The 26,028-nt window shown below is 42.1% G+C and overlaps 1 protein-coding gene across 6 annotated transcripts in view; it reads left to right on the forward strand.

Moving 5' to 3' along the window:
* Window positions 1-26,028, forward strand: part of LOC126418536 (eukaryotic translation initiation factor 4E transporter) — a 320,599-nt gene that overhangs the window by 224,966 nt on the left and 69,605 nt on the right. For all 6 annotated transcript variants that reach the window (XM_050085342.1, XM_050085344.1, XM_050085348.1 and 3 more), the window contains 2 exons: window positions 15,496-15,766; window positions 23,911-24,027. In XM_050085342.1, coding sequence (XP_049941299.1) covers window positions 15,496-15,766; window positions 23,911-24,027 — 388 coding nt within the window. The remainder of the gene's footprint in view (window positions 1-15,495; window positions 15,767-23,910; window positions 24,028-26,028) is intronic.

Consider the following 26,028-nt stretch of genomic DNA (forward strand, 5'->3'; position numbering starts at 1 on the left):
CTCCTTACCCTCTCCTTTAAAACCCACTTCCTTTCATCTTCCCCTCTCCTTCCCTCTTTCCTGATGAGGCAACAGTTTGTTGCGAAAGCTTGAATTTTGTGTGTATGTTTGTGTTTGTTTGTGTGTCTGTCGACCTGCCAGCACTTTCATTTGGTAAGTCACATCATCTTTGTTTTTAGATATATATTTCCTACGTGGAATGTTTCCCTCTATTATAACCATATCATTAATTTGAACCCAACAATTACGTTTGTTATTGTCGCTGTTGCATCTCGAAATCTTTCCTGTCGTCTTATTTTCTCTTTATTTTCTCTTTCTGCGTTTACCAGTAGTCTCACTTTCTATTCACCTTCCCTTTTTACCGTAATACAAATTTATCCCGCCTGTATATACTCTATAATACGTAACCCACTTCCAAACCATAACCAAAAAATTTTTATTTTGCGCTTTCAACAATACCGCTAACCGTTTCTAGTTCAATAACAGCTGCCTTCACGTATTAAATAACCATTTCGGCTAGTTCTAATAACTTTTACTTTATTTCCACTTCCGTTTTTCGTACATCACTGATCATTTTTAGCCGCTCTCCACAGGTTTTAACGACATTATTTACAATTGTTAGCCCCATTTTCGTAATCTTTCACCACAACACCACGCCTTTTAATACATTTACACGTTTTTTCGAAATTTTCCCGAATTTCTCCGTCCTTTAACGTGTTTTAGCGGCAACACAACCACCTAACCTTCATGCACATCGCTGTCTACCAACCCAAGTTCACCACAGGATCAACTTAACCAACACTTTTTCGCATTTTTTCATACCAGATCTCCAGTTATTTTCTAGTTCACCCTTATCTCTCCCCATATATTTTTATCCTTCATTTTCATTTCAACCTCATCTTACACTTTCCACCTTCTAATACCATGTCACCCTCACAACACCCCCACAACGACCCCATTAAGTTTTATTTACATTCCCTCCGCAAACATGCCTTCACCCTAGCCAGATTACGCTCGCATATTTTATTTTCTCAGGCTTGTCTGACATTTGGCATAACCCCCAAAGGCCTCACACTTAAAGTTCCCATCTCTGGCTGCAACCCTTCTTTCCATCAGTCCCTATACCAGTTCCAAACTGAACAATCCACTGCCCTCACCCACCTAATCCTTCACCTACACATCAACTCAGCCAATGAACACACCCGTCAACTCCTATCCTTAATAAAAGTCCTCAATCTTTCCTCTCCCACATCCACACCGGCTATTCAGAGCATCCTCCTACAGGCCAACCGCAAATTAGAGCAGCATGCCACCCTTCACCTCAAAAAACTATCCAATCTCCTGGTTTCCCACCTCCGGAAAGGCAACTCACTCACCCTTCACAACCTTTCCAGCAAACCTCAACCACCTCTCATTGCACACAAACCCAGTCTCTCCCATCTACTCAGTCTCCCACTTCCAGCTCCACTCCCTCCAAAACCTCAAAATTCCAAGCAACACAATCTGGCACCACAACACCCTAATTCAGTAGTTAACCTTTCCTCCAAACCTCTCTCCCAATCTGAAACCTCTGTCCTATCCAAAGGCCTCACCTTCAGCCCCACTCCCAGATTCAACCAAACAGCCCTCGTCAAAGATTTACTGTCCTACACTCGTACTCTCTGCTGGAAGTATCACTTTGCCACGAAGAAAAATGATCCTAATCCTACCCCTAATGATCCAACTCCCCAAGACACTATCCAAATTGAACCCTGCCTGGAACAGTTCCGTCCTCCGTCACAGCGGGACCCACCTCCTCTTCCTCAAAATCACCCTCTCCAAACCTTCCAGGAATTTCTGACTTCCAGCCTTGCCTCCCAATCCTTCTTAAAAAACCTTAATCCTACTCCCAACATCACCACTGCTGAAGCCCAGGCTATCCGTGATCTGAAGGCTGACCGGTCCATCATCATTCTTCCGGCGGACAAGGGTTCCACGACCGTGGTACTTGATCGTCGGGAGTATGTGGCTGAGGGACTGCGTCAGCTTTCAGACAACACCACATACAAAGTTTGCCAAGGTAATCCCATTCCTGATGTCCAGGCGGAGCTTCAGGGAATCCTCAGAACCTTAGGCCCCCTACAAAACCTTTCACCTGACTCCATCAACCTCCTGACCCCACCGACACCCCGCACCCCTACCTTCTACCTTCTTCCTAAAATTCACAAACCCAATCATCCTGGCCGTCCCATTGTAGCTGGTTACCAAGCCCCCACAGAACGTATCTCTGCCTACGTAGATCAACACCTTCAACCCATTACGTGCAGTCTCCCATCCTTCATCAAAGACACCAACCACTTTCTCGAACGCCTGGAATCCTTACCCAATCCGTTACCCCCAGAAACCATCCTTGTAACCATTGATGCCACTTCCTTATACACAAATATCCCGCACGTCCAGGGCCTCGCTGCAATGGAGCACTTCCTTTCACGCCGATCACCTGCCACCCTACCCAAAACCTCTTTCCTCATTACCTTAGCCAGCTTCATCCTGACCCACAACTTCTTCACTTTTGAAGGCCAGACATACCAGCAATTAAAGGGAACAGCCATGGGTACCAGGATGGCCCCTTCGTACGCCAACCTATTCATGGGTCGCTTAGAGGAAGCCTTCTTGGTTACCCAGGCCTGCCAACCCAAAGTTTGGTACAGATTTATTGATGACATCTTCATGATCTGGACTCACAGTGAAGAAGAACTCCAGAATTTCCTCTCCAACCTCAACTCCTTTGGTTCCATCAGATTCACCTGGTCCTACTCCAAATCCCATGCCACTTTCCTTGATGTTGACCTCCACCTGTCCAATGGCCAGCTTCACACGTCCGTCCACATCAAACCCACCAACAAGCAACAGTACCTCCATTACGACAGCTGCCACCCATTCCACATCAAACGGTCCCTTCCCTACAGCCTAGGTCTTCGTGGCAAACGAATCAGCTCCAGTCCGGAATCCCTGAAGCATTACACCAACAACCTGACAACAGCTTTCGCATCCCGCAACTACCCTCCCGACCTGGTACAGAAGCAAATAACCAGAGCAACTTCCTCATCCTCTCAAACCCAGAACCTCCCACAGAAGAACCACAAAAGTGCCCCACTTGTGACAGGATACTTTCCGGGACTGGATCAGATTCTGAATGTGGCTCTCCAGCAGGGATACGACTTCCTAAAATCCTGCCCAGAAATGAGATCCATCCTTCATGAAATCCTCCCCACTCCACCAAGAGTGTCTTTCCGCCGTCCACCTAACCTTCGTAACCTCTTAGTTCATCCCTATGAAATCCCCAAACCACCTTCCCTACCCTCTGGCTCCTACCCTTGTAACCGCCCCCGGTGTAAAACCTGTCCCATGCACCCTCCCACCACCACCTACTCCAGTCCTGTAACCCGGAAGGTGTACACGATCAAAGGCAGAGCCACGTGTGAAAGCACCCACGTGATCTACCAACTGACCTGCCTACACTGTGACGCATTCTATGTGGGAATGACCAGCAACAAACTGTCCATTCGCATGAATGGACACAGGCAGACAGTGTTTGTTGGTAATGAGGATCACCCTGTGGCTAAACATGCCTTGGTGCACGGCCAGCACATCTTGGCACAGTGTTACACCGTCCGGGTTATCTGGATACTTCCCACCAACACCAACCTATCCGAACTCCGGAGATGGGAACTTGCCCTTCAGTATATCCTCTCTTCTCGTCATCCGCCAGGCCTCAATCTCCGCTAATTTCAAGTTGCCGCCACTCATACCTCACCTGTCTTTCAACAACTTCTTTGCCTCTACACTTCTGCCTCGACTGACATCTCTGCCCAAACTCTTTGTCTTTAAATATGTCTGCTTGTGTCTGTATGTGTGGATGGATATGTGCGTGTGTGCGAGTGTATACCTGTCCTTTTTTCCCCCTAAGGTAAGTCTTTCCGCTCCCGGGATTGGAATGACTCCTTACCCTCTCCTTTAAAACCCACTTCCTTTCATCTTCCCCTCTCCTTCCCTCTTTCCTGATGAGGCAACAGTTTGTTGCGAAAGCTTGAATTTTGTGTGTATGTTTGTGTTTGTTTGTGTGTCTGTCGACCTGCCAGCACTTTCATTTGGTAAGTCACATCATCTTTGTTTTTAAATTATATATATATTCATTTATCTTTAAATTTATTGTTCTAGCTGTACAATCAGCCAAGACACTCACTTATTTACTCTTCTTATTCGGATCAGAATTTCATGTACAAAGTTAATGTTAATTATGAAAGAACATATTCCTCAACCTATGTAATTTAATTATTAGATATCTGTTGGCACCTGTATATCTACAAAAAAAAAATACACACAGCAGTAGAATTATGATCACCACATCCCAATGTTAATTGCAAATACTATTTGTTAAACTACTGGCCAGTAGAACTTTTATACTAATCTAACTAAAACCGTATTCAAAGTACTAAACTGTCGTTGGGTATCATAAGATCATCCAATCTCGTGGCTCTTGGTTTTGTTGTGAATATCTGTGAACAAGAAAGTGCACGTCTGCACAAACACACACAAATGAATGAATAGGCGGACCTCTTATTCATTTCATGCTTAGACTTTCTTCCTGTCGACAATCACAAACTACATAGCGAGTTCAGTACAAAATTACTGATAGCTTCTTTAATCACACTCACATACCTTATTTCATGTTTTTACTCAGTAATAACCTTCTCTGTCACTGTCCTTTCTCCGGAGCTGCTGCTATTACATTTATCTGCCGTTAACTCTTCCTTTTATGTTACTAAAGTTACATTCTATTTTATTAGTGGTACCTGAAAATATAAAGATTTTAGTACATTTTATAAAATCACTGATCATCAACACGATGTCATGTGCTTTGAACGTATAGCATTTTGTACTTTCCTTTATTAATTTTTACATGTCGATATCCTCTTCGTACACATCCATTTCATGATAGTGACACTCGAGCATCATTTTGGTGTGCTTACATGGTATTCGGCAGAACTGACCACCATGTACACAATTCTTCTGTGTCTCTGAACAGCATAAATACAACACTTCCATATACAAATAACGGTGCGCTCTCGCGTAGCCACATGGAGCAGGTCACCTAGTGAACTCTTGTTTCTCTGAATGGAGACAAATAATATTTGGACGACACACCTGTGAGTCACCGCAAAACGCTACTAGCGAGTCACTCATTTGTGATTCCACCGCTAAACATGAAAAATCCACACTCGTTTCATGAAGTAGTTCTAAAATATTTTCAAAATGCTGATGTTCTCTGCTAATACGTTCCACATCAGTTGGGTAACAAACTTACCTATTCACACATCTTTACAATTATTCATTTATTTTTTGCAGTACCACACAGTTATCATTTTTACTTTATTCCTTCATGGACAGATAGCACATCATAAAACTCAAGACACCCTTTAAATTGTACACTCAGCTTGCTGTGCTCATAGCTATAGCCTACACAAAAAAACCTACCCTAATTTTCTCTCTCTGGACATTCTACCCTTCTATGCACTGTAGTACCTGTTTTAACATTATAATAGCACATCTACATATCCCTTCAGTGCAATAACCTAATTGCCAACTATATACAATATACTTTACTTTCGCCATACAAGCTCTCTTTAATTGTTCCTACTTACTCTATAAATGGCTTGAGATAGCTCACATAATAGTTTCAAAGATTTTCCTGATGTCACAGACTCAATTTCAACCGCATTTGCATGCACTAGTCTTCTTATATGTACCGGGCCACTGTATCTCTTGAACTTTTGACATAGCTTCATTTGCTTATTGGACAACCTATAAGACTTAACTAAGTCTTTTTGTCCAACTACAAATTCCCTTACATGCGGCTTTTGGTCTGCGCATTTTCAGAAAACATTTTCGTGGACCTAAATGTACATAGCTTACCATATTTACTCGAATCTAAGCCGCACCTGAAAAATGAGCCTCAAAATTAAGGAAAAAAAAAAAATTCCCGAATCCAAGCCGCACCTGAAATTTGCGACTCGAAATTCAGGGGGAGAGAGAAGTTTTAGGCCGCACCTCCAAATCGAAACAAAGTTGGTCCATTGTAATATTCGACACAATTTACGTCGAGTGGGTGACGATACAGCGACAGTAGTTTGGTTAGAGTCGTAAGCTTAGCAGTTAAGCTTTACCAGGTAGCCATTGCTATGCGTCAGGCGCTCCGTCTGTATTTATACGAGTACCCTTCCTTTTTCACGTGCTCCGTCTGGTTTGAATCGATTGCTTATTTTGCTTTGATCTGATAAGTGCCGTTTTCTTTGTTATAGGTGTTTACGTCACTCTAAGCTGAAAATGCATTACTGCACTGTGTCGTGCATTGTTTGTCGCATTCTGATAGTGCGCGTTTACGGCCTGTCGCTGCTCGCAGCACGGCTTGCTTTTCTGCGCACTACTGCCACTTAGAGAGAGAGAGAGAGAGAGAGAGAGAGAGAGAGAGAGAGAGAGAGGCGGGGGGGGGGGGGGGGGGAATTGTCTCATTGGCGAAACAATGGTAAGAGACTGCTATTTGTTGTTACCTACACTACTGCTTTCTTTGATAATGATCAACAAGAACCAAATAATAGACTGTGTATGATAGAACATGTTCTGAACGAGAGTTAGGCGAAAATTTTTCTCTGTTTGAAAATCTTTGCAGCCACTTCTTTAGTACATGAAATTCTGCACAGAAATTAATCATCTTAGATTTCAAAATCTAATCAGTTGCCGTGCTTAATTTCTGACTGTATCACTATTAGGCATAAGAATAATACGAATATAAACATGACACAATATGTATATTCTTCCACGTTTGCTGTTGTCTCACTCTAGTTTCGTAGTTTATTAGGCAGACAGGATTTAAATGAGATAGCAGCAAACATGAAAGAATACATAGCAAAATGTTTATATTCGTATTATTCTTATCGTGAAGAGAATTCTGCAAATGATTCACATTTCATCAGGTTCCTATTAGCAACCTTCTCTTCTCACAGGTAGGAAAAAATTCAGAACGTAGATTTGGCCATATTGACAAACATCCTAAACAGTCTTGCCAGTCGGATTTTCGTAGTAAATTGAAATTCTGCTGCATTCGAAGATAAACAATACGGAATTTGTATTTACTTCGTTGGATAATGTATGTAAATACAGTAGTCGAAACTCGTGGCGGAGGAAAAAAGCTCGTCTTCCACATTTTTTTTTTAATTTATTTACCGACGCAGAGTTTTGGCGCCAGTATTTCTTTGTGCCTACAAAGCATGCCTGTGTAGCGCTACATATATTCGACGGCAGAAGTTAGTTGTAGCGGCACCTAACAACATTTTTCAAAACTTCCGCTTGCTTTGCACTCGATTCTAAGCCGCAGGCGGTTTTTCGGATTAAAAAAACCGGAAAAAAAGTGTGGCTTAGATTAGAGTAAATACGGTAGGTGCGTGTACCATGTAAGCTTATTTATTAACTCACTTCGTATATACACCACCCACAATGAATCATTAACGTTTGCCCTGTAAAACAGAATACTTTTTCTCAAGAGGTAGTGCTATCTTATGTGGGCCTGCGTCCGATCCTTTGCTTTTCCTTTATTTTGACTAAATCTGGTTCCTTGTCTTGCTCATTCTGGATAATCCACATCGTTACAGTGAGAAGTTTTCAAATGCAACACTTTTGAGGTAGAACAACGAAAAGTGCTCTTGATCTAATGCTTCAGCTCTCTCTTCTGTTACACCAATAGGTGAGCCGGACAAGGCATCAGCAATGACGTTTGTCAGACCATGCACATAGACTGTTGAAAATCGGTATCCTTAAAGCACAGCTACCCATCTCTCTAGTCTTCCATGTGGAAGTTTGGCTGTTACGAGAAATTCTAGGGCCCTATGGTCTGTGTAGGCTTTTGTTCTTGTACTGAACAGAAAGTGTCCAAACTTTTTAAATCCTCATACTATTGCAAGGGCTTAAAGCTTGGTAACAGAGTAATTACTTTCACTTTTTGATAGTACACTGCTACCAAAGGCGATTGCTCTGTGTACTAATTTTCCGTCTTGTTCAAACTCCTGAAACTACATAACTCCCAAACCAGTCTTCGCGCTGTCAGTGGCCATACAAAAATCCTGTGATAAGTCAGGATATGATGAAATAGGAGCATTGATGAGTGCCGCCTTCAAATTACTGAATTCTCGTTCTGCACACTCATCCCACACCAAGGGTGTTCCTTTTTCCTTTCAATTGGCAGAGTCAGGGACTAACTAATTTTTCCACATATATAAACTTTTTATAAAAGTTTATTATCCCTAGAAGACCCTCTCAGTTGTTTTCTGCCATACTCCCTGGGTCTGGACTAATCCCTTCTCCTGTTGCTACGTGTCCCAGAAAGCTAATTCTACTGCTACCAAAAAGACTTGCCAATATTTGCATGCACCCCATACCTTCTCAAACTACCTAACACTTCCTCTAAGAGTTTGTTTCTCCCAGGTATTTTTTGCTATCAATATATCGTCTACATAACACATGATCTTCTCTTTTAACTCTTCGCTCAATACTTTGCTAAGGCCCCTGATAAATGCAGCTGAAGATACAGGCAATCCAAAAGGGAGCCTTTTGTAATGAAAACACCTTCCGAAGGCAATAAATGCCGTGTGTTTTCGGCACTCAGGATCGAGCTCTATCTGCCAAAAGCTCGATCACAAATCAAGTAAGGGAAACACCAAAACCCCATGAAATCTTTGAAGGTGCTCCTCAAGCCTTTCAGGGCGATCCGTCACTGGCACAATAATGTTATTTATTTGGTGAGAGTCTAACACCAGTCGAATTCCACTGTCCTTTTGTCTACTATGCGTAGTAGACTAGTATACTCAGATCTCACTCCCTCAGTTACACCTTTGTCCTCCATTCTTCGTAGTTCACCTAGAACCCTTTCCTGGTATGACCATAGGATGGCATAAGGAGGTACCCGAAATGGTCTGTTTCTTTACCTCAAATTTATATTGATACCCCTTAATGCATCCGGTTTTCGGGAAGATGATCTCTGCATTATTTTTGAGTGCAAACTCCAACCCTTGTCTGTTCATATATCTATGTTTTCCAGATTCTCAAGTTTCGAATTAATCTTACTGTTAATTTCATTAATCTGCTCATGTTATGACTTGAAATCTGCTCCATTCTCATTTTTTTCTACACTCCTCCTTCTGAACTGTATGTTTGTCTGTGAATTGAAGTTGTAAAAAGCTCACTGGTATTTTAGCTTTTATTGCCTTCTCATCAAATCTGATTTTTATTTTTATTCTCTCCCTTAACAGTAACTCACCTCTTCCTAGATCAATGATAGCTTTCTGCACTAAAAGAAAATCTACATCGATTGTTATATCAGCTGTTAGTTTCTGTATTATGAACAGATTTGCAGTCATCTGGTGTCCTTGACATTCAAAATCTAGACGTGTTCGTTGTGATATTTCTGTACCCTTTCCAACTAACGCACCTCATACCGTTGTTTTTGCATTGGAAGCATCGGTGGATTAACTGAATCCTTGCATTTAGTGAACAGTCTATCGGAAATAGCTGAGTTTTCTTGCACTATCTATTACAGCAGTACCCATAATTCCTCCCATTTGTACTTTTACCACCAGATAGGTTTCCTGTTTAGGTAATGTTTCATTTTCATCAAGTAATATCTCCCTCATGTCCTCATTCTATAATTACGTTATTGCTTGCGAGATCGTTTACAAGCGCATTTTCACTAGTGCCCATAGTCTGGACTAGTCATTGTTCAGTCTACTTCATTTTGTCATACTCTCCCAGGGATAGGTGGTCTAATTTTGATTGATTGTTCCTGATTCCTGTTATTATTCATTCCACCCTATCCTTGATCAAACTGTTTGCAAGTTTATCTATTGTCACCCCATGATACGCCATTACTTTGTGGCTCCCACCTTCGTTCATTTTGTTGCCTATATTCCGTGCCATAGTTCTTCCACTATATGTTGTTCCCACGAAGATACCTATGGTCCATGTTTTGGTGAGGTGGCCAATTTACATTGTTTTGCCAATTATAGCCTCTATTATTTCCTCTGTTCTCACTTCTTTCACTTTGCCCTCTCTCTCTGCCTATGTTTTTCTCCAGCCTGATGATGCTCATTGAAAGCGAACTCCAACTCTTAGGGTACCCTTGAATCCTTCATCACTTCCACATCGGCCGATGAGCATTTTCTGGTAGGAAATTGGCAACTTCATGTAACACAATCTTATGATCTCAGCCGGTGTGCATGGGTCATCCAAACACTGATTTTTCTTGGTAGAGTTTCTGAAATACTTCACCAGACTACGGAACCCTGAACTCTTCAAGCCTCTGCTCATCATTATTTCCTGTTTTATCCTGTCTTGTGTCTCCTTGTACCAGTATTTGTTTAAAAATGCGTCACGAAACTCTTCATATGATGTGCTTGTTTTTGCAATGTTCTGCATGCCTTCGGCCGATGTTCCCTCTATATGTGAACATATGAAGTCCAGTTTGTACATCGGAGGCCAGTGGAGAGGTAATAATAAATCAAATTGTCCAGTGAAAGTTTTTGGGTGTAAAACATTACCCTCATCTTCTTAATGCTGGAATTTTCGTACAGAGATAAAATGCTTGAAATCGAAAATTTCATTAGAATTTCTTACCACTTGACCTACCACATTCTCACTTGGTGCTAACATTTCCTGTCTACTGTTACCTTGGGCATCCTCTCTTCTACTCCCTGTCATGTTTTCCTCACTGGAAAAATGTCCCAAGGTGCGCATTATTGGGTAACAAGTATGCATATGAAATGTCTCATTGCTGTTCTCCGTATTTCCAATTTGCGACCCAGTCGTGCCCAGTGTAGACGCATGCGCCATATCTCTAGCGATATTTTGTTGCTCTGCAGATAAACTTTGTCTGTAGTTGGTGAGCAACTCTTACATTCGAGCACATTCCAATATCGTCTGGGCTTGAACATGATTGTGCTGAATTTGAACTGTCTCTTTCGGTTTCTGTTATTTCCAAATCGCCTACTATTTCTTTTCTGAGATGTGATTTTTGACTAGGTTGTGACCTGACTTCCTGAGATGATCGCATAATTTCGATTTCTATGTTTTGTTTAAATAGTGAGAGCTCTTCGGTCAATGCCTTACTTCGTGCAATTTCTGTCTTTTTGCAGCTGTGTTATTTCTACTTGTTTCAAGCACCTCTGTAACTTGGTTAATGCACTTCTACCTATCTTCTTCATATTTTGTCTTCGCTAATGTTTCAAGAGCAATCCACTTTGCACCCCCTCGCTAGTAATCTCGCCTCATTCGCAGCTCTTCTGACCTCCGCAATCTCTCATTCTAGTTTTCTTTGGCGTGTCAATACCTCATTTTTCACTTCCGTCTTTGCATGTTTTATTGACTGAATCTCGACACTGTTTTGAATTTTATTCCCCATTTCTGAGCTGAGCTGAATTTTACTTCCCATTGCTTTTAGGTGTAAAAGGATGTCCAACACACTTGCATTATCTAAATCTTCTCTCCTATTGTGACTTCCTCTACTCTTAGGTGATCTACCATTTTCCATTCTTGGTATTCAAGAAAGTAATCACCATGCACTCCTGAGATGCTGCCTCGTGATAGTCACTGACGGCAAGCTATCATGATTCTTAGTTGTTACGCATTCACTTGGACTCCCTACATTATAGTCCCATATCTTTAAGATTGCCTCAGTGTGTCTCTGTTCCTAATCTTCGCTATCAGATTGCCCACCACGGGCTTGACAGTGTCTATCATCCTCAAAAAAGTTCTCTTGGATTGGTATTCTCCTCACCTGTTCCTTGTGCTGCTAACAAAGCCAACTCATCCCATACACTTTCTTGACTATCCATTGTATCTGCCATTTTCATATTGTTACAAACAGTGATCTGTTGTGCTTTAGTCGCTTTCACCCTAGTTATCATGGAGTGATCCCTGATAAGTTCTCTCTTAAAAGTACACACAATTTACACTACCCACATTATGTAACGGGCATGTAACATAAAATATGAACAACAAACAAGCCAAACTAATGACAACATCGTGAACGAGCAGTGTTACGACAATACAAACAAAATAAGATGACAAATGACACAACACAAATATCAATAAATTGCCGCCAGCGGGCTGAAGTGTAACGCCTCTGAAAAGAAATACAATACTACACACAAATAATGCTTTTAATGTTATCGCGTGACTTTACCACTGCAAGCTATACAAGCAAGCTGGTGATCACTATCAATAACACCTAAACATTACAAATGGGGAAAAAATTTTCTGAAAATGTCAAAGGTTTCAAACCACTTTATGGCTACTATCAGGAGACTCAAAGTAGGATCCTGGTAGGGTAAGCCATATCCAAGATGCTACTCCAGGCAGTTGTAAAATGAATGTGCGCAATAGAAAATACTGAACGTGAAAATGAAGATTTGGCCCTGTCTGACTACCCCCTGAAGCAGAGCTTAGGATCTCTTTATGGTGATACTACCACCTCCTCCTTGTTCTTTAACATACAAATTACAATGAATGATGAAGGGAACTAGTAAGTACAAAATCATAAATGCTGTTTCTGCTTATACATTTATTGTAGATTAAAACCCCTTCATATGTTACAAATGTAAGTATATTAATGTCTAGTGCACATAGACACAAATAAGTTTCAAAATTAATATTAGTGATAAGTTGCCAAAATCTGTCACTTTTTATGTTTACTTTATCTAATATAAATAATGTGAGATGACTAACATCACGTACGTACCAAACACTAGAAGACATTAGTTTCAAAGATGATCTACAGTGGTGTGCAGCCTCAGAGGAAATAAGTTATGTGATCTCAGCTGTTTTGCTTTATAGCCCTAATAAGCTGAAGCAATTAGCAATATTACTGTATGTACTGTGTCTGGTCCGTCAGTGATGCTTCTCGTACTCGTCTGTGACGACAGAATTATTTGAGCCACAAAATATAAAAACAACTCGTTCAAACACTATGACGGCAGAAAGCGGTCCTGTGACTAGTATAATCTAATACTGTCTTCTCCTCTCTGTGTTGTACATACAAATATTAGCTCCCAGCTACAAGGACAGAATTCAGATAATGTCTCTATGTGAGCATCGACAGAAGTAGTGCTCTCAATCACTGAACACTGCGTACTCTACGACAACTCCCTACACGGAGGCGAAGTCCAGAATCGTATAAGTTTGCATCAGTACAGTGCCTAACTATTCTAACTGTAAAATCTCCTAAAAGCAAAGACAGCAAGTCCCTCTGTAGCAACAAAGCTGATACTGAAGTGACCGTCACACACGGGTGCAAAAATCGGAAGACCTCTTTCATCCACCGCTGGTTTCCCAGCAAAGCTTGGCTACCCTCCCTCATAAAAGCAGAAGGCAAATCATATTCTCGAAACCATGGAATATTGTCCCTCTCTACAGATTTTTCCGAACACTGACCAACCATATTTTAGTCTTTTGTTGTCCAGTGCAGAAAGTTCATGAGGAAATACCTAAACCCATTAATTAGGAATTCATACAATGGTATGCTTCTCAGTGTGAAATACTTGGAAATAACCCATTCTGCGTGATTTCAGAGTTAACGACCCCTTGTTCCTCTCTGCTGCGTCCAAGACGTTGAGTTTCCGAAGTAGTATCAGGTTATCCTACTGCCCTCGCTACAGTAACGGCCAGCTGCTGCCGTATTTTGCTTCAGCACTCAGGTGCCCTAACCGTCCGTCTTGGGTTACTTACTGTGTTAAGCAGGACCAATATACCTGTGCGGGGTTTTCCAGCCAGGGCCTGAGTTACGCATGCTGTTTCATTTCCACTGGCGTTCCAACCTCTACTGGTATAGGCAATAATTTATAACGCTGTTTTGATAATACACTCAATCACCTCTCATGCAGTAAGCGTTAACAACTATTTACAAGGTGTATGTGACAGTCAGTCTTCTTTAAATCATCATATATGCGATGTGCAACCTATCAAATGATACCTAATTTCGGTTTTAAATCGTGGCAAGGTATGTAGATCAGTGCTTGTAAGGTGCTAAATTATAGCCACCTTACAGCTCCACTTCACAGTACCTACAGCTTTCCAGTGGGTGAAACGCTTCTCCACCTTTGCTTTGTGTGGCGGCCTGTGTTCACGCGGGCGCGCGCGCATCTCTGCTGTACGGTGAGAAGCAACTTTCCTTCTCATAATGTTGTTAAATTCCATCCTGGATTTTTCCATTGTTTGAAGAAAAAAACTTTGTTTGATTTCATTTTTAATTCATACAATTTTTTCAGTATGTCGGTTACTCTTTGTCTTACTGCAATTGATTTTTAAGCCTCTATTCAAATATGCTATGTTGGGTTTGTCTTTTGATTGTGTACATTTTTCTCTGTTGTAGACAGTCAGTGCAATGGCAACACAGTGTGATTCATGTATGTGCCATTTACATGTATTCCTTCCTATATATTCCAGTGTAGGTATCTGAGAACTCACATTGAGACTACTGAAAACAGTTTAGGTAATGTGGAATGTTCTTGTTGGACTCATTTTTGTTAGAAATATTTTATTAACCTTATGAAGAGGTGTGTGTGTGTGTGTGTGTGTGTGTGTGTGTGTGTGTGTGTTCCATTAGCTTTACATGTCCAAACTATGTTAACATGCTCTTTGCAACTCTATTATCTAACTTTTCTACTCCAATTTCCTCCCTACCATCTTCATTTCTCACTTTCTCCCCTTGTTTTCCATAACATAATACTTAGGAATTTCATATCACTGGCATGGATTCTAGTCACCTCTAGTCATTGTGAAGGTCTCTGATGCTCTGTCAATGTGGGCGAAAGTACATCTTGCTCAGGGCTTCTTTAAACCTCATTGGTACCACTCTTCCCCAAACTGAACCCACCACACACTGAGGAGATGGATCATTTTATTGTACCCTTTTGCTGATAGCTACCTCCATCCTTGTGATTCTTCAGTATTACACTACTGGGATATTTACAGTTGTCCACAGTTTCAATTATCCTGTCCTTTAATGTTAATTTTTCCTTAACCTCATGTCCCTTGGTTCCCTCCGTAGTCCTGCATTTCTCCACAGTGCATAGATGCCATATTTCTCTGTTTCATTTAAGATGTCTAGTTATTATTGTACAGCCTTACTGTTGGTTCCCCACAACATAACTTCATCAAACAGGCAATAGCTTCAGCTCCCTTCCTTTAACGTTTTTTTTTTTTTACTCATTTTTTTCCATTTTGTAATTTCACTGGAATTGTGCTATATCTACTTCTAAAACCAACATGTTCCTTTGTCTGATTAGAAATTGTATTATTTCTGTGCAGTTGGTGGGAAACTGTAGTAAACATCATGTACATTAAAGCTAAATAAATTACTCCCTTCATACTAAAATTGTAAGTCCAAACTGACAAATTGAATGCACATTGCAGCAACAGCGTCAACAGCAACAGCAGCAAGAGATGCTGTCAAAACTGATAGCAGCAAATCAGCATGTGCAGTTGGCTCAACAGAGGCAGCAACAGCAGCAAGCTGTGCCGTCACACATGGGGCATTTCACCGTGCCGCCTCCTGTACACCCGGTACTTCCTGCAGTTCCTCCTTCACTGTCACCTCTACCTCCAGAGCTTCAAGTTATGGTGAATAATGCTCAGCCCAGCCATGAACTTCTGCAGAGGCCTGAAGCCAAAGCAATATTACAAGGTTGGTGCATGTTTCTCTGCAGTTTTTTCTTCAAAAGATGTGAACCTTGTCACCAACTGTTTGTCTGTAAGTGGTATAAAACATCTATGTGTAATTAATAGCCTAAAAACCTGTGATTGGTTGTAGCACACATTCTGCTGTGCCACTGATATCAGAAATGTAAAAGAAAGAAGTGCGCTAATGAAATACTCAGAGTGGAATATGAATAATGGAAGAGATAAAGATAACATATCACTTTTTTGATCAGACATCGCCATTGATAAGCATGTAAACATGGTGAGTCACAGATAGGCACAACAAAAAGACTGTCGAAGTTTCTGGCCAAACAGGCCAACACACACACACACACACACACACACACACACACACACACACACACACACAGAGAGAGAGAGAGAGAGAGAGAGAGAGAGAGAGAGAGAGAGAGAGAGAGAATGTGCACCCGCAAGCACAGTCTCTGGCTGCTGACTCAGCATCCCTGCTATATTGTGAGTAGCAACTATTCTTTTCATAATATTGTCACTATACCAGCTTGGATTTTTTCCATGGTAAGATTTAAACAGAGTGAGGACATTTATAGCTCCCAGAGGAATCCTCCAGATATATTTTCTGTATGTGGTGCCTCACAGGTTGTAATTATTTGGGAGAAACATACTATTTTAGAAATGCCAAAAGCAGCTGACAAATAAATCTTTAACTTCCGACTTAAGTGATCTGATAATCTTCATGTATCATAAACAGCGTGAATGGCAAATTTCTTATGGTGACATCAAATATAATAAAAACCATCTTGCTGCACTGCTTTCAGTAGTAAAATACTTTAAATAATTAACAATATCAGTGCATTCTGCTGTCAATTACATAGTGTATTTTATTGTTGACACAAGGTGGTTTTTATTTTCCTTGGCAATGCAGTAACAACATTGTTGTGTAGGCTAGTATAAATAGTTTTGATACCCGAAGGAGACTGGAGGTGGCTGAGTTTTGTGCAGTGCACAATGGTGTGTAGTTGTAGATACTTTGGAGGGGGGGGGGGGGGGGGGGTGTCAGTGGAGTAGCAGAGGAAGAGGACGGTGATTGTACACTGAATTAAGTTAGGGAGGAGACGGGTGGAAATGAATGTGGGGACAAGACACAGAATTGACCACCTAGTGGTGGAACACTCCACTGAATGCAAAATGATTGATTTCAGTGGTAATTTAACAACTCTGGCTGCATATATCCTTCCTCTAGCACGAGTTCTCCACAATTGCATAGTTATTCATGTAGAACTTCCTTTAATCTTATACTACTCCATGCCTCAAATCTTCACCAGCACCTGCCCCAGATCCACCACCCGACACCTGCCCAAGGACTCTAACCTCTCATTCTGCACTCACATCCACCTCCATGCAGTCAACATCTTCCTGTGTTTTATTTCCCCCTCCCGTATCATTGTGCACTCTGCACAAGTCCTGCCTGTGATCAGATTGAGTTCAGAGGATCCACATTCCTACCCTGTGTGCTTGCTGCCTCTACCTCCCAGCCATTGGCCACCTTTTGCCAACTCACTCCCACTCCCTGCCTCCTTTCTTTTCTTGCCTGCTCTGCAATGAGCTGCAGTGCCAGCACAATCCCCGTCAGCTGGGACAATGTAGCCATGTGGGAATGGAAAGCAAAATATTGTAGGACAATAGCCATAGCAATAATTATAGGACTGTTACCGAATACTGCAAGTAGTAAGTTAGAAAGAGCAGAAAATGGAGAATGTAAAGGTCTTCAGTTATCACTGTTAATAGATATCCAGTTAAAATTGCAAATGGTACAGTAAAAATATTAATCTGTTACACCATCCATAGTAATGCTGTTGTTCAGAGGAAATTGGGAAATTGCAGCTACACCTCTCTCTCTCTCTGAAATTATGTGAAGTTTAATTAATTGATAGTGATAAAAGCAAGAGAGTAAAAGTAGTGCCTAACATTACTTATTGAAAGGCTCGAGTCTAGTTCATTGTAATTGTCAGAATGAGATCATGTAACCATTCTTGGACTTCTAATGTGCTGCATGCAAATGAACTATGAATGGAGTAACCAGTTTGATGCTGCAACTCTCGAGCTTTAGTAAGTGTGGAGCAAAGTATTAAATAAAATATATTGCTTCAAGTTGTCCATAATTTAAAGTGTTTAAATGTAAATCCAGTATTTTGTATGTGCTTAAATATGTTTGTGAATGTACGTTCATTTGGAGACATGGAGGGAGCGCTCGTTAATGGTAAGACTGTATGGAAGTGGGGGAGGGGGATTGTTTCGAGAGAGGACATGAGGGTAGTTGTGGAGTGCTGGAGAGGACAGCACTGGACATGGGAAGTGTTGGACGTGACGGATGCACTGTCTGCGGAAAGACTTGGACCATGGAGCAGTTTGTGCTTGGTCGCGGCAGATAGATATAATTCGGAGTGCCGACTTGTGCACTTGCGAGATTTCGGTGGTTTCTACAGTGAAGACGTGTGTGCATTTAGAAGTGAATATCCCATGAGCTATGTTGTTCATAACTAATTACGTGCAGTAGGAATCTATTGTTTCCCTGTTACTCATTTATATTTTATATAATTGCTGGGACCATCGACAGCAATAAGTATTTTGCAGAAATATTCTGCATTCTCAAAAGTGCTTCTTCTATCGTACTCATCATTTAAAGTTGTTAAGATAGTACCTACAGATTTTATTTAATTGCAATCTTCCATTTATAAATTTACATGTTACTTTCATAATTCGCAATTGCCAAGTGATAGAAACCTTCGACCATTAGATTCATGTGTGTATTCTTATAGTATACAGTAGACTCAGTGGTATTTGCCTGTAATGCGGCAAGTACATATCCCAGCCCCTAGGCAACGAAACCAGCCAAAACTTTTAATATTGCAACTTTGAGTCAAAGGGTGCGTAGTTATTTGAAAGCCCACAACTTCAAGGGCCCGCACGTACCCCCTGGTACAGGCCAGGCCTAGGGAGGGGTGATTGCCTGAGCTGTTACCTTCCTTCTCTGCCAATTGGTCCCTTCGTCTGTTGTTCGGGAGGTGTGACCTAAGGTGGGGGGCTCCGCTTTGGAGGGCCCCTGGCTGCTGGAAGGAGCGCGCCATCGGAGACGCTGGCAATTGTGGGGGACTTTTTCCCAATGACTGACTTCCCTTCTTTTTCTCAGTGTGTTTCCCCATAAACGAAAGTGGAATGAGGCTCCTGCCTCTGTCTCTTCCTGTTGCGCCTCGATATCTAGTAGTCTCACGTTTAGACGAAAACCAGACTTTTGATACTGTTAACTCCTTTGTTATACAGAAAGGCGTGGATGGCATCGCTGGCCCTGTGAAGTCATGCTCTCATCTCCGCAATGGTACTCTACATGAATATCCGATAAAAGTGGAGGCTCACAGGACACTTAACTTGTCCCGCGGTGTTATCTACACCCGGCTGTTAGATGGTTTGATGGAGGACAAAATAACTAATTATCTATCGGATCAGCTTTACTGCTGTTCATAGAGTTATGGAGAAGGAAGCTGCTGATTTGCTGCACACTCACACATTGTTCTGACTTTCGATCGGTTAACACTTTCTACCAAGATAAAGGCAGGCTATGAAGTCATCCCTATGCGCCCTTACATTCCCAATCCGTTGCGGTGTTATAAATGCCAGCAGTTCGATCATACCAGCACGTCGTGTAAAAACGCAGCTAAATGTGTCACTTGTAGCAGGGATGCATATGAGGGCGCCTGTCCACCTCCTGGTGTTCCTAAATTTTATGGCCCTGTTACAATGGAGTATCCATGGCCTTCGGTCGGACAGGGCGGACCTGCAGCTGCTCCTGCGATCACAATGTCTGCTTATAGGCTGTCTACAAGATACCAAGATACGTCCTCAAGACTATTTTGCTCTTTCCCATTTTACTTCGCTACGAATGGATCTTCCCCTTGCGGCAGGAATTCCTGCTCATGGTGGGTCATCCTATTCCTTTGCACACCCACCTGCAATTAGTTGCTGCCCGTGTTTTCCTTATCGAATTTACCGTTTCCCTCTGCACCATTTATATACCTTCGTCTTCTGCTGTCACTAGGATGGACCTGATGCAGCTTGTTGCTCAGCTTCCTCCACCCTTTCTGCTCCTCTGACACCAATGCCCGTCACCCTCTTTGGGGCTCACCTGTCACCTGTCCAAGAGGTTCTCTTTTGGTGGATCTTCTTAATCATCTTAATCTTGTGTGCCTTAACACCGGTGAAGCCATGTATCTCTCTGATTCCACGCACACTTATTCCCACTTAGACCTCTCGATCTGCTCTGCCCAGCTCGCTCGATGTCTCGAGTGGTGTGCTCTTTCCGATACTTACTCGAGTGACCACTTCCCTTGTGTGACTTGCCTGTACAGTCGTACCCTGTCACAGCAGCCCGATAATTGGAAATTCTCTCTTGCTGACTCGAGGCTATATTTCTCCTTGGCAGTCTTTGACAAACGGTCATTTCCCAGCTTTGATGATGAGGTCGAGCACCTCTTGGACGTTATTCTCTCGGCCTTGGTGGACTGTGGAGTGCGGCAATGCGATTCATGTCCGACAACGTGTGCTTCGTGTCTTTCACCGCAACCCTACGTTAACAAAATGCATCCGCTACAAGCAACTAGATGCGCAGTGCCGCCTCAATATTAAGGAAAGCAAGAAAGCATGCTGGGTTTCCTTCACCAGCTCTTTCAACAGATTTACTCGTCCTCTCTCGTTTGGGGTGGCCTGTGCTGGCTTTCCAGGACTAATGCCCACTCCCCGATTCCTGGTCTGACTGTGGCGGAAAAAGTCATAGTCGACCGTGTTGATGTTTCAAATGCTTTGGGCCGGTACTTCGCGGAGGTTTCAAGCTCTACTCACTACCATCCTGCCTGCCTTCCTTTGGAAACAGGCGGAGGCAGCTCGTGCAATCTCTTTCGTCTCTGTGAATCGAGAATGCTACAATACTCCTTTTACTATGAGGGAGCTCGTGTGTGCTCTCTCCTCATCCAGGTCTTCTGCTCCTGGGCCCAATACAATCCACGTCCTCATGCTGCAGCATCTTCCTCCTGCGGGAAAACGCTTTCTCCTCGATACCTACAACTGTATTTGGACCGACGTATTTCCCACACTTTGCCGTGAAGCTATTATTGTTCCCCTACTTAAGCCTGGTAAAGATAAATCTCTTCCTTCCAGCTATCGTCCAATTTCCCTTACCAGCAGCATTCTTAAGGTGATGGAATGCATGATCAATGGTAGATTAGTGTGGTGGCTGGAGTCACACCATTTTCTCACTAGTGTTCAGTGTGGGTTCCGAAAGCATCACTCAGCAGTTGATCATCTTGTCACCCTGTCGACGTTCATTATGAATAATTTTCTGCAGAAGCGACAAACAGTGGCTATTTTCTTTGATTTGGAGAGAGCCTATGATACCTGTTGGTGGACAGGCATTCTACGTACTAGGCACACATGGGGCCTTCGCGGTCGTCTTCCCACTTTCATCCGGGAATTTTTAACAGACAAAGTTTTCCGGGTACATGTGGGTTCCTCCTTATCCCACACCTTTTCACAGGATAATGGGGTGCCTCAGGGCTCTGTATGTCATCCTCTTCGCCATAGCCGTCAACCCCATTATGGACTGCCTTCCAGCTGGCATTTCCGGCTCTCTTTTTGTTGACTACTTCGCTATTTATTGCAGCTCTCAGCAGACGTGCCTCTTGCAATGCTGTCTTCAGCGTTGTCTGGACCATCTCTGTTCATTGAGTGTCACAAATGGTTTCCCCTTTTCTGCTGCCAAATCAGTTTGCGTCAACTTCTGGCAGTACAAAGCGTTTCTTCCACCATCCTTGCGACTAGGCCAAAATGCTCTCCTGTTCGTGGATGCAACGAAGTTCTTATGGTTTATGTTCGGTAGGAAACTCAGTTGGTCTCCCCACATGTCCTACCCGGCTGCACACTGTACCCGGTCTCTCAGTGAACTTCGTGTATTGAATGGTACCCCTTGGGGAGCTGACCGGACTGTCCTCCTCCGCCTGTATCAATTTCTTGTCCGCTCCAAGTTGGATTATGGATGCATTGTCTACTCCTCTGCATGGCTATCTATGTTAAGACATCTAAATACAATACACCATTTGGGGATCTGTCTCGCCACTGGTGCCTTCCGTACTAGCACTGTTGAGAGTCTCTACGCAGAAGCTGGTGAACTACCACTGTCGCACCAGCGTGACGTCCTACTCAGTAGGTACGCATGTCGGCTTTCTTCCATGCCAGGCCACCCAACCTTTGACCCTTTTTTTGATGACATTCTTGACCTCCAGTACGAGATGTACATTCCTTCTCTGCGGCCTCCCGGTATCCACTTTGGTCACCTGCTTCGCCACTTCCTAAATGGAGGAGAGCACTTACCAACTTGGCTTCAGACACAGGTTTGTGTTCATTTTGACCTTGGCTCGTTCCCGAAGGATTCGATTCCCGAGCTGACCTATCATTGCAAATTTCTCGAACTTCGCTCACAACTTGCCCATAGCATATTTTTGTACAGTGATGGTTCCAAATCCGCCCATGGTGTTGGCTGTGCTTTTGTCGTCGGGGCTGATAAGTTTCAATACCGGCTTCTCAACCAGTGCACAATGTTTACAGCAGAGCTTTCTGCCCTCTATCAGGCTGTTCACTACGTCCGGAGGCACCAGCTCACTCGCTGTGTGATCTGCTCTGACTCCCTCAGTGCCCTTCAGAGTCTAGATGATCCCGATCCAGTCCACCCCATGATACGACGGATACAGGACTGCCCCCATTTGTTCCTGAATGGGGGAGCCCAAGTGATGTTCATGTGGGTTCCTGGCCATGTTGGTGTGCCTGGGAATGACGCTGCTGATGCTGCAGCCAAGGCCGCAGTCCGTCTCGGTCGGCCTGCCTCTTACTCTGTTCCCTTGCAAGATATTTGTACTTTTCTCTATCAGCGTATCACGTCACTTTGGCATGACCATAGGTGCTCCCTTCATGGGAACAAACTCAGAAGTCAAACCTCTTCCCAACAGCCTGGTCGACTTGACTTTTTCCCGACCATCTCGGCGTGAGGAAGTAATGTTAGCTCACTTGCAAATAAGGCACTGCCGCTTTAGTCACCGCCACTCGAGTGGCAACCCTGCACCCAGCTGTCCTTTCTGTAGCCAGCCATTAACGTTCACATTCCCTGATCATCTGCTCCTATTTTAGCCACTTACGTCTGTGTCGGGCTGCCGCTCGCTTTGCCGGACATTTTAGCGGATGATGTGCGAGCTGTGGCTCGTCTTTTAAGTTTTTTAAGAAGCGGTAATATGGCAAGAGATTTGATTTCTACCTGGTGACTCCGGTGTCTTGTCGATGTCTTTTAGATACTCTTCTGTAACGTCTTGATGTTTTAGATTTGTTTTTTCTTCCTTTTTGTATTGGATCTTGCCATGGTTTTTTACACTCGTGGTCCCAGCATTCTATGGTTCTGTACTGGGTGCTTATGACCTTGGATGTTTTGCACCCTAAAACCCCAAACAAAAAAATATGAAATAGCATGTAGGAATATTTTCCTAATGACAAATTAACATGAGGAAATTTAACATTTAGTTTGCATCACTAACCTGTCACTGCCACCGTTTTCTGCTTGAAATACGTTCATGTATGTTGTTATGTAACCTGATGCGGATATTAAGGGCAGATTGTAAATCAGTTGAGAGTGTGGCAGCTAAAAATCAAACTTCATATCAGAGTGAATTTTTTTAGTAAACTTTGCACTACCATTAATGAACTCATTGATGGCTGGGTGCTGAAACCCTGGTCTGTCCCATCTTCTGATGTTCAGGATGAATATTATGTTGGAAAGGATAAATAGCTGTGCACAGTACTTGTTAACAGCTGTGCCGTTGGTCACTATTGGGTGCTGTACAAATTAACTTAGATTAATCATCAATGGCTTTTTGTTTTATTTTCACTTCAAATTCCTTCTAATTTTAAACTTTAAATTTTATTACATATTCGTTTAATGTTGTATGTGTTGGAATATCTTGGAAGGTATTGTTTTAGTGACGTTTAAAGTCTCCTTCTACCACTTTACAGCATTAGAAAAATTTGCACCTTACTCTGATAAACTCCATTTCTCGCAACTTCCAGGTTTGAGGTATGGTGAAATAACATCACACCACTTAGTTCAACAGCTGCAAAATCCAGCCATGCAACATCGTCACAGGGAGGTCCTCTTGAGCATATTAAAGATGCAAATGCAGCAAGGTGAGAAGCTGTTTTCTGTAATAAATATTTGTGGATCCAGCATTAATTTTTCACACACACACTTTGTGCCTCTATTATTTTCATGTTTCTATCTGTCCTAGCAAAGAATATTTTACAAAATTGTGTATGTTTGAGATGCTGCAGGTTCAGTTCTTGTACAAGCTATAATAATGTTTTAATGACTTAGCTAGTAAGTAGATGCTCGTAGTCAAAAAACTCAGTGTTCATGTTTCATGTTTAAAGTTTCGTGTTTCACCTGATAAAGTGTACACCTTGCCTGTTCAACCCTTGTAAAGGCTGTTGTTAACTTCATTCCAAACACTGATTTGATGCTGTTCTCCTTGCTAGTACACACTGCTAAAGTCTCTTCATTGCTGCATAGCAGCAGTTTATATTATTTTGAACCTTCTTGCTATAGCAAAGGATTGGTATCTCTACAATTTTTGTCCCCCACATTTCACTCCATCACCAAATGAGCTGTTACTAGATGCCTTAGGCTATCACCGTTTTCCTCTTTTTATTAGGTTGTCATAAATTTTTATATTTTATTTATTTATTTTTTCCAGTTCCGTACTTCGTTACTTAATCTAAATTCCAGAAACTTCTAGTCTCCTGTCTGAATGGTTTGTTGTCTACACTTAAGTATTAGGCTGTTAAGTTCAAATGTTATTAGGTCTGAGGCTCAATTTACACAGAAAAGATGTAGCACAGGTGCCTGACTGGCAAGTCAGTGAAGTGGTGTGAACGGGACATGCTGAATTCACACTGAACTGATGCTGTCGAAGGGATGTGGGATGGTTGTACTGCGAATAGACCAGAATGTCTTGTCGTTAGACGGAGATAGTGACGCATTGCACCTTTTGTAACTCGTAAATGTTGAGCAGAGAAGAAGATACTGGGTACAGCCTTTGAGAGGAAAAAAAAAGGAAGAAATATGGCATATTGGACGTAATGAAAAACAACTGAAGTTACATCCTCAACATTTCCAGTCTTTTTACAGAACGTCTCAAAAGTTTCTATATTGTGTTAGACATAGTGAAGGACAGCATTCAGAGGAAAGCAACAGAAGTGGAATGTTTGCCATAATTCATATTTTTCATAAGATTTTCATTTGCATGTCCTACCTACTGATTTTGCGAGAGATATTAGAATATTAGGACATTTTTCCAAAATCTCATCAGTAAATATTTCACTGCTGTAGATCAAAACGTCTCATTACAGGACATAGTTTCATACCCTGTGATAAAGATTTTACCCTTACAGAGAGTAACAAAATATCCTTTCATGCAGAAAACTGGATTTGTCATTGCCAGTGTCAAGGACAATAGTCTCTCTGACTGCAAGATGGAACCAGAGGATTTCAGGCATTTTAGCGAACTAGACTGTGGGATGCACTAATAAGACACGTTCAGAGTAACAGTATGCCAGGCTACACATTTCAACTGACAACCCTACTGCATAAAGGGAAAGGAAAAGTCAAAACATCCAGCAACTATGGATTTGTCAAAGCTTTGCAAAGAAGTTAAGGGGTACTGGGAAAAGAAATCTGGCACTAGATAACATATGCTTTCTGTATCTTGTGTGATAAAAATCTGCCACTATAAAGTACCGAGAAGAAAGCCTTACTTGACATGTGACAGTATATCCCAGCTGACAAACATGTTTTCTGTGAGCAAGTGCAAAGTTAGTAGTGAATTTGTTCACCTGTCTGGAAAAATCCATTGATTAGGGACAGAAAATGTAGTGATGAGTGTACATGGTTAATGGGATTACAACCGGAATAGTGTTAAATTTTTCCGTATCTCCCTGCACTGCTTGTGCAGATTTGTGTTGCAGTAAACATTGTTTTAACATGTCTTGTTGTACTTCCTCAAAATAAGGTTTCTATTTCTGCAATGAGTAACGCAAAAATGTGCTCAGCAGCACAACATTGTAACTGCACAGATTTGACGTTGTTTATTGAGTAAAATAAAAAAGATAGTGCTGTTTTGTCAAAGATAA

This window comes from Schistocerca serialis, chromosome 9 (assembly GCF_023864345.2).
Source record: "Schistocerca serialis cubense isolate TAMUIC-IGC-003099 chromosome 9, iqSchSeri2.2, whole genome shotgun sequence".
Taxonomy (NCBI): Eukaryota; Metazoa; Arthropoda; class Insecta; order Orthoptera; family Acrididae; genus Schistocerca; species Schistocerca serialis.